Here is a 9987-nt window from a genome sequence, read left to right on the forward strand (position 1 = left end):
ACATCTGACGCTCTATAATAAAAATATAACTCTGCAAGACAGATATTTGCAGATTTATGTCAAGGTATTACATTTTTATATATTTATGCGAATGTTTAAATATCTTCTACAAGATTTACTTTTTCTCTATTTTGATTTACTGATTTTATTTAGATTTTGATTGGTTGGCGATCTAACTGCAACGGACGAACGCACAACTATTAATCGTAGTCTTCTACCTTAACCTGCTTAACCATGAACCTAGCAGAAACATTACGCTTTGCTGTGTTGGCTTACCTGTTGGAGAAATAGATGACCAATTGGAATTTGACAATTTGACAATTCAATTCTAATAGAATCAAAATGGTGGATATTAAAGTTGTTGTTTAGAAAACCTATTTTGGTCTGTGTATTTTACTTTTACTGAAATAACAATTCTTAAAAATGAGTAATCATCACAATAATGGGTCCAGGGCAGGAGAGACTGAACAAATGGCACAGCCGCAATGTTTAAAAGTGTTTATACAAAGAGATTATAGTGAAGGAACATTAGTAAAGTTTCAAACTAGGTTTCCACAAGAATTAGAAGGACGAGTAAATATTATAGAAATTTTGTAATATGCAAAATTTGTTTAATTTATTTTTTGCAGATAGAGAGACAAGCCTTTGAGACTACAATTAATAGACTGAATGCATATTTTGCAGAAGCTGAAAAAGCAACATGCTCGACTTATTGTGAAGGGTGTTTAGCCTGTTTAACTGCATATTTAATTTATATTTGCAAAGAGACACATTACGAAAGAGTAAGTATGCATATTTCATTATAACAAACTGTTAACAAATTGTCTACCGATTTATAATAATTTAATTAATTTGCAACTTTATCAAAAACTTTAGAACATGCCTCGAAGTAGACATAAAAGATCTTTTTATTTTAATATTTGTATAAAGATAATAAAAATAACATTATTTTAATCTTGAGAAACTGAAAACTGCTCACATTAATTAATTTATTTAGTCCCAGAAACAAATTCTGTTTTTTTTTAATTGTCAAAATATTTGTAACTAATAACCAATATCCTAACATTGTTATGGATAGATGTATAAAATGAGATAATGGTTATTATACTCATCTTTCTAGTTAATCGTATATCACTGTTTAAACAAAGTGTGGATTTCAAGGTGATCACATCATCATTAAATTTAGTTTTTAGGTTATAAACTGGAGGTAGACAGAAATTTCTTTATTTTTTATTCTGTTATTATTTTAATGAATAAATTAACTATAAAAAATAGATGTATACACACTTACACTTTACGTTTTTCTTCCTTTAATATTCAAATATTTAAAATAATGACGAATATAATTTATTATTTAAAAACATTCTGTATTTTCTCTGCCTCTTTGCAAAAATCACTGTAGTTTCATTTTATTCTTGCAACCAATATGAATCAAATGTTATAATTGGTATTTTGGGGAATGAATTAAAAAAATATTTATTCCAACTTACGGGAGATTGTTTCTGTATATGTGAAGTAGGTATTCAATGAAACTTGTAATTAGTACCTATTTTTTTTTATTTAATTGGGCATTTCTGTCACAGTAGAAACAAAAATAAATTGAAATTTTAAGTAATTAAACCCTTTTTGAGAAAGGGATAAGCCGAGAAGTTAATTTTATAAATTTAGTTTTGCGTAATTACAGCTGTCTCACCTCAATTGGAGAAAATGGATAATTGTTTATGATTACACTGCAAACATTAACATATGACAGGTTAGCATTTGTATATAGGTCGTTGTACTTAAAGATGCGCAGCTGTCTCGGTTTTCATCAACATTTCTGTACATTATTATCCCCCTGTCCATTAATTCAATGCTACTATTGTTTTTCATTCACATTTCGCTCAAAAGATTGTCGATTACTCAAAATTGAACAAGCAATTTTCTCTTTACTACAAACAGGGCAAAAAACTAGATAACGTGCCATTTACAGCCGCAACTATTCACCTCTTTTTATGTGATATGTAAATCTGGATAATCCCATTCCATTGTTCTTATTTAAGTAATCAGGTAGATATTTATCCCATACTGAAAAGAAAAATATAGGTAATTATAAATAATCCTTTGCTCCAAAAGGATATGTCAAAGGGTTAAGTTTTAGTTTGCTTAACCCATTAACGCCGTGCGTGGTTCTATGGACACAGCAAACAGCTGATGTTCTACACCAATCAAATGGTGCTAATCTAATAGCCAGAGGGCGGAGTCCTGGACATATTGTAACTATAACAGTGCAAAGCAATTACCGACCAGTAGATTTAGTCAGTGGTTTATGTTAACGTTGTTGTAAGTGTTAGAAGTCCACCGATACTTTGACCTGCCGAAATAATGGACATGCGTTTCGAGTAAGTAACCTTAGATTAATTTTATATAAGATTTATCCAATTTTTTTATTATACGAACTTTGTGCACATACCAAACAACAGATCAGTATATATTTTTAAAACTTTAATTTGAAACTGTGTAAGCTAAAAGTGCTTCATTCTTAGTGTGGCCAAATCACCACGCTAGGCGTTTCCACTCCGCAAAATTGATATTTAGAAATAATCTATCTTAGAAAAGGATTCTCCCTTGCAGAAGCATTGGATATGATTTATAGTGACGATATCGAAGGAGACTTATTTATAGAGCCACCAGCTGCAAATGTAGATACAGACGAGGATTCAGGGAACGAAGATAATGGCGGGTATGTTATATTTTTGCCACAAATTGGATTCATATTGTAAGGCTTTAGAATACGTAAGTAAATAACATATTTTTGCGTTTTTACAGGCTAGTTGATAATCTTACGTCTCGTCAGTTACTTGCCAATGCAGAAATAAGGCTACCTAATAATGAAAGACTGGGTATCATTGATTATAAAGAAAATATTGTTCAACCCAAGCAGATGACACCCACATGTCACCCACAAATATCAGAAGAAACTAAACAGTGGATGGATGAGAGAGGTGCTGCAAAATCCAGCACAAAACCGCTATGGGAAAAGGGGTCAGATTTTGATGTTGAAAGGCCCACTTCATTGCCCATTTCCGATTATTCTAAATACAAAAATATGTCTATTATTAATATTTTTGAACAGTTTGTTGATGAGGCATTTATCGAACATTTGGCAGAAGAAAGCCGACGGTATGCCCTATTTCTGAACTGCCCAGTCCCTAAGATAAGTGCGGACGAAATCCGCTGTTTTATTGCTATTTATTTGTTAGCGGATATAACAACTTACCATCTAAAAGGCACTATTGGGATTTTAACGATGATATGAAAAATATCGCCGTATCTCAGGCTATGGGAAGAGATAGGTTTCTACAAATCAATCGTTTTCTGCATTGTGCTGACAATACTAAAATTGATGTACTTAAATGACAAGGCTTGGAAAGTACGTCCGTGTATGGAAATGTTAAAAAAACATTGTATAGAAAATTTTGTACCCGAGGAACATCTGGCTTATGACGAGAGCATGGTTAAGTACTATGGAAGGCATGAGTGTAAACAATTTATTTGGGGTAAACCCATTAAATTTGGCTACAAGATGTGGTGCTTCAATTCCAAAGATGACTACTTAATTTACTTTGAGCTTTACCAGGGTAAAGGTCCTAATTCAAATCCCGACTATGAAAAAATGTTAGGTAAGGCCGCCAGCCTTCTACTAGTCTTACTAGATGAAATGCCAAATGAAAAAAAAATATCTAAAATATACGTTTTATATGGATAATCTATTCACTGGACCAGCATTATTTTCGTTTTTGACATTTTTTCGTTATTCAGCTATAGGCACCATTAGAGAAAATAGAATTCCCAAACAATGTCCATTCACTTCAAAAAATTTGTTTAAAAAAGAAAATCGAGGATATTTTGAAACGGCCATGGAAAAAAATGATGGCCAACTGTATGTGCGATGGATGGACAATGCGGTGGTGACAATGGTTTCTTCTACATGTGGCACCCAAGAAGTTAGTCAAGTGAAAAGATTTTCACGGCAACAAAAACGGAATATAATGATTCCCAGACCTAAGCTAATTGCCAAATACAACACCTATATTTAAAAAAATATCAAGTTCAGGCTAAAGGAGTTGGCAGACCATCAACTTCAGATAGTCGCATATCAGATGCAATCAGATTTGATCGAACTGATCATTTAGTCAAATCGATGGAAAAAAAAGGGAAGGTGTGCCCGCAAAACATGTAATTCAACTCCTAGAACAATTTGCACAAAATGCAATGTGGGGTTATGTGTAAATTGCTTTATTCCTTTCCACTCTCGCTAGATTTTTTTATAATTGTATATTTTATAAGATCATTACATTGTGTTTCCATAATACAGACACTTATTTATACTATCAGTTAATGTGCATATATTTATATTGTTACTCTTTTTGTTTAGGTTAGTTATTATTTTTTTATTTCGTAAATTGTTTTATTGCTATTAAAAAAATAAATAATTTTTTTAGAATTTTGTGTAAACACACTTTGGTCACTCTATACTCCGTGGTCGAAATTATAATGGCCGTAATGCGTATAAAATATAAAATGATTTTTATACGGTTCAATATTATTTATCTTTGTGCCGCTCGCTACGCACATCGATAGAATCTATAATCATCTATAGACCGAGTTACACTGAACGTCGATCTATATTCTATCTCTGTCTTTTGCATTTGGTAGGGAATAGGGAAATGCTTTTTTAGTGGGTGTAAACGGACTTGATTTACCCATCCTGAGAAACGTCATTGCATAAGACGAGGGATCTAATTCCACGGCTATAATAAATTTATAAACTAAAAACACACAACTGGGACGTTTTAAAATGATGTAATAATTAAAATGGATCAAAGTGCCAGTTATAGCAAACCGTAAAAAGTATTAAATGTTATGTTTTATTATCTTTTTTCAATATTTTCTATATCTTGTTGCCTTTTACGCAGACACGCCAATGGATTTTCGTTCCCGGCATGCTTCATCCCCCTTATTAGTCCAAAAGCTAGCGATTAGTCACTCTATAATTTCGGACGCGGAGTATAGGTTAAATATTTACTGGTGTGACATATTTAGTTTTAAAAATTACATTTATTTAATAATAGGTAGCGCAAGCGCCCAGCGTGGTTAAATGGTCGCAGCAAAAATCTCATTATCTGGAAGTTTTATAAAAAAAACTTCCCATAATTAATGGTCGCTTATAACCTTTAAATCCCGATTATCGCAAAATAAATAAAAAATTCAAAAACAATTTAATTCCTGCGCTAATGGGTTAACTAGAAATGTACCAAACTGAAAAAGTAGTTAATCACAGTAATCACAATAGTCACCATAACACATTAGACAGTTTACATTATTTGTGGAACATTTTGCACATGTGGATGTGTCTGATTGAGTCTCTCTGCTTTTTTGGTGATTTCTTGGAGTAAAAAGTGAATTTAAAAACTCTTTCTTGTTCTGAAATTTGAAACTATAAGTATTCTGTTGAGTTGCAGTACTGTATGTGGAAAATATTGTGTGATTTGGACTAAAATTTGAATTAAGTGTTGCATTCATTGACTGGTGTACATAAAAAAAAAGGGAAATATAGGGCAATAAAAGGAATCTTGCACAAAAACAATATTTGATTCTATTTTCATATTATAGTGCAGGATACTGGTGTAATAAAATAACAATCGTGGTCAAGATGGAATGTGTTAAATGCAAAATTAAAAATAATGAACCTACCATAATGTGTGATAGCTGTCAGAGAGCGACGCATAGAGAGTGTGCTGAATTAACTGCAAGTGAAATGAAAGATATGGAGCTTAAAGGCAAAAGATCACTGAAATATTATTGCGATGACTGTCAAAATGGAGTAAAACTGATTCCAAAACTTCTACTTAAAATCGATCATTTGGAAACCGAAGTTAATAAGTTACGAGAGGCAGTTACATCGAAGGACAATAATAGTATAGTGTCTATAAGTGAGAAAGAAGATTTATTGAGTGAAATGATGGAAAGGAAGAATAGAGCTGCAAATATTATTATATTCAATGTCAATGAGTCAAAAATGGGTTCTCCACAAAAACGCTATGCTGAAGACACTCTAGCAGTTGTGAATATACTTCAAAACTTTAACATAGACAAAGACGATTTAAGAAATTTTAGATTAGGCAAGTATGAACCCCATAAGAACAGACCTCTGAAAGTAATGTTGAAGTCAGTTGAAGATGCAAAAATTGTTTTGAAGAACAAAAATCTTGTGAATGTTCCTAGTGTTAGAATATACGGTGATCAAACTAAAATGCAAAGAGATTACTTTAACTGGGTAAAAGGTGAACTACAAAAATTTATTCAAAATGGAGATGATAGCAAAACTATAAAATTTGTGAATAATAAACCAACTATTGTTAACAAACAAGATTATCGAATAGTCAAAAAAAACTAGTTGCAAGCCCTGATATACCACTGAACGTTGATATTATATATCTTAATGCTCAGAGTGTGCTAAGCAATATAGACCAAATACGTCACAGTATTGCTTACTATAATCCAAAAATAATACTATTGAGTGAAGCAAGAACAACAGTTGATGTTGAAGACAATGAACTTAAAATTGATAATTACAGGTGTATTAGGTGTGACTCACATAGTAGACATACTGGAGGTGTGTTAATATATATAAAAAACAATTATGAGCTGTCTTGTGTGAAGTCGTTTGTAATGCAAGAAAACTATTGTCTTCTAAATATGATATATATATGATATGATGTCTTCTAATTGGTTGGTGGGTTGTCTTTATCATTCTCCATCGAGCTCGGATGCAAGATTTATTGAAGACTTTGAAGAAATATGTGATAACTTATTTTCTAATAATAGATGTGTATTGGTAGGTGATGTCAACATTGATTTGCTGTGATCTAGTTTCTATTCTGATAAAATAAGACAATTAATTGCACTGTATAGTATAAGTCAACTTGTAACAAAACCTACCCGAGTTACAGCTACTAGTGAAACACTAGTCGACTATGTATTAACGTACAATACCGGATAACGTTTAACGATTTCTATCAGTTTCTCTGTTAACGCCATATTTGTACTCGCGAAACTAGAGCGGTAGCGGAAAAAATCGCGCATGCAGCGTTCCTGACAAAAAACGCTGTACTGCCGCGACTATAGCGGTAGTCGCGCTTGTTGGTGTGAACACCTGCATTTGCCGCTGTGTTTATGATTTCTCCGCGGTACCGCATGGGTCGCAGCAGCGGAAGTTTCGCGCCGGTGTGGGGGATCCTTTAAGGATCCCCCACATCGGCGAATTAGGTGAATATGCTGTAGTAAATTTCATTCAATTCCGTCAGCGCATTATGAAGATATAGCAGAATTTTTTTTTTGTAAACGATAACACTGTATATCGAATCCTGAATCCCACAGGAAAAAAGTTTATAGAGCAAACTACTTATTTTTTTATAATGAATCTAGTCCTGCAATTTCTGTATTAAGTGAAATCACCCTGTACATATTTGTTATTCTCCTGATTTTTTAAGAATTTAGAATATACAGGGTGTAACAATAATTAGTCAAAAATGGAGAGTTTTTGTCATCCAAATTTAAAAACATTCTTATGTGCTCTTGAAACCCCTATTTTTTATATACTTAAGTACAGATTTTTAATTTTCAAAAATACTGTTACTGCTTCAAATCTTCTGAGCAATTTCAAATATCGAAGTGAAATTTTCTTTTGTGCACGGATTTATATGAAGTTAACATCGACCTTTTTTTCTTCAATGCAATAGATTGTATTCATTTCGAATGGGCATACCTAGATTTGTAATCGTTAGTGACCGTTTGTACTACTTCTATATTTATTTGTTTGTACCTCAAACTTTAGGGGATGAGGGATGAATAAATATATAAATTTTGCGAAATTTACCTGGCATAAAAAATACTAACTGGTATGGATTCGTAATCGTTAATATGTATTTGTAACACTTTTGTTTTCGTTTGATCATCAAATTCTTGTAGATGAGAGATGAATAAATATATAAAATTCATGAAATTTTTCTGATACGAAAGGTGCAAAGAGATATGAATTCATAATCATTAGTAGTGATTTTAAATTTTTTAGAGTACAAAAGTGGTCCTAACAGGCATCAATGATTAAGAATCCATAGCAATTTGTATTTTTCATTACAGGCAAATTTCGATCATTTTATATATTTATTCACCCCTCATCCCCAAGATTTTGGGGTACCAACGAATATGAAAGTTGTACAAACAAATGCTTACTAACATTTAAGAATAAACACCCGTTTGTTTATTTTATATATTTATTGATCTTTAGGGTCTGAAAGTCAAACGAAAACAAAAGTGATACAAACAGGTACCTACTAACAATTACAATTTTTTTTAAAATCCACTTCACCTTACCCCTTAAAGATAAATTCAGTTATTTAAAGTTTGATGTTATCTTTACATAGGTGTGTGCAGGGTACATGAATAAAATGACATTCAATGTGATAAAAAATTACTTCAACTTGAACCATGTGATTAGACATGAATTAAAAATTTTACTGAAAATGTTGAAACGCATTCATATGCCAAATGCACTTAATTTTTCATTATTTTGATATTTCAGGAAAGGTTTAGAAATAGATAACATATTTTTGGAAATAACACCCTGTAGGTGTAGGTATGAGAGCTGCAGTAGCAAATGTTTCTATCCTCTGTATAAATCACACCCCTTTTATTATAGAGATAGTTTTCACTTTTTTCACGTTTTTTTCTTTTTCAGTGTTTAAAGAAGGTATCAAAATTTATAGCAGAACAGAACGAAAGAGTATATGAACCCAGAGGTCTAAAACTGACAGACCCAAGCATGCGTGGACTAAGGGTGCTAGAAATAAGTTGTTTGGATCGGCCTCCTAATGCATGACTCACACTGTCTCACTCCACACAGGAGTTCTTTATGTAAAGAGAAACTGGAATGTCAGTTTCTTTCTCAGTACTAAGTGTTGCAGTGTTCATTTATGTAAGACCTATGACAGAAACAGAAGACTAACTATACTGGGAGGTAAAAGAAAACATTTGTTTCCTCTCTGACTGATAAAGTAACCATTTTCTACGAATTTTTATTATTCACAACTCAGTTTAGAAACTTAAGTATTTAGAATTACTAATGTTTTGCATTAAACAGTATTTGAGGATTATACAATAAAATATGCTTAAAATTGAAACGTTAAATGTAGATGTTCGTAACATTTTTGAATTTAATTTGAAAATGTTTTTCATCGTTTTTTGCAAATTTTGATATATCTTCATCAAAGGTAACAAATCGGGTGCCCCAAACCATGGGTAAAAATTTTATTTTCCCATCTATCTTCTATATAGGATAGCTTCCATAATACAAATAAAAATCACAGGAAATATTGAATACACAATCATGTAAGAATTTGTACCTAAAACAAAACAAAAAAAAAGATAGCTTCCATAATACAAATAAAAATCACAGGAAATATTGAATACACAATCATGTAAGAATTTGTACCTAAAACAAAACAAAAAAAAAATAGGCAGTCCCATTTATTAATAATATATTTTATGTAAATATAAACCTACACCACAACATAACCTGTAGAGAAAATTTAGTATATACAAATTGTTAGAAAGTTTTATGAATCACAGGAAATTGAAACCAAAATAAGGAAAATATGTGATGCAAAATTTGAAATATGATTTATCCTCTAATAAGGACTACCTAATTAATAACCCCTTTAGATAGGTCACACTCGTCTCAATATGTTATTATAAGGTGGGCAATCCATGGCCTGACTTGTGGATTAAAATACTTACAAATTTTTTATTTAAATGTATACATATTTCGTATTTAATCTATTGTTAGGAGGCTGTTAAAATTTTACACTAAAAATCAACTGCTTAACAATAATAGTGTATGTAAATTAATTACTGAACATATACAAATTGGTACCAAAAAGAATA

General features: G+C 31.7%; 1 protein-coding gene across 1 annotated transcript; it reads left to right on the forward strand.

Moving 5' to 3' along the window:
* Window positions 1–312: 312 nt before the first annotated feature.
* LOC108907116 (golgin subfamily A member 7) lies at window positions 313–9466 on the forward strand. The gene is made up of 3 exons (XM_018710646.1): window positions 313–573; window positions 630–782; window positions 8783–9466. Exons 1-3 carry the CDS (start codon window positions 424–426, stop codon window positions 8921–8923), a joined length of 444 nt encoding a protein of 147 aa, XP_018566162.1. The 5' UTR covers window positions 313–423; the 3' UTR covers window positions 8924–9466.
* Window positions 9467–9987: the final 521 nt, after the last annotated feature.

The sequence above is a fragment of the Anoplophora glabripennis genome, unplaced genomic scaffold (genome assembly GCF_000390285.2).
Source record: "Anoplophora glabripennis isolate ALB-LARVAE unplaced genomic scaffold, Agla_2.0 scaffold325, whole genome shotgun sequence".
Taxonomy (NCBI): Eukaryota; Metazoa; Arthropoda; class Insecta; order Coleoptera; family Cerambycidae; genus Anoplophora; species Anoplophora glabripennis.

Excerpts from the sequence above, each read along its gene's own strand:
- LOC108907116 (XM_018710646.1), top strand. The coding sequence starts at position 424 with ATGAGTAATCATCACAATAATGGGTCCAGGGCAGGAGAGACTGAACAA. Across the intron at positions 574-629 it reads CACAAGAATTAGAAGGACGA|ATAGAGAGACAAGCCTTTGA; the intron begins GTAAATATTATA and ends TATTTTTTGCAG. Across the intron at positions 783-8,782 it reads AAGAGACACATTACGAAAGA|TGTTTAAAGAAGGTATCAAA; the intron begins GTAAGTATGCAT and ends TTTCTTTTTCAG.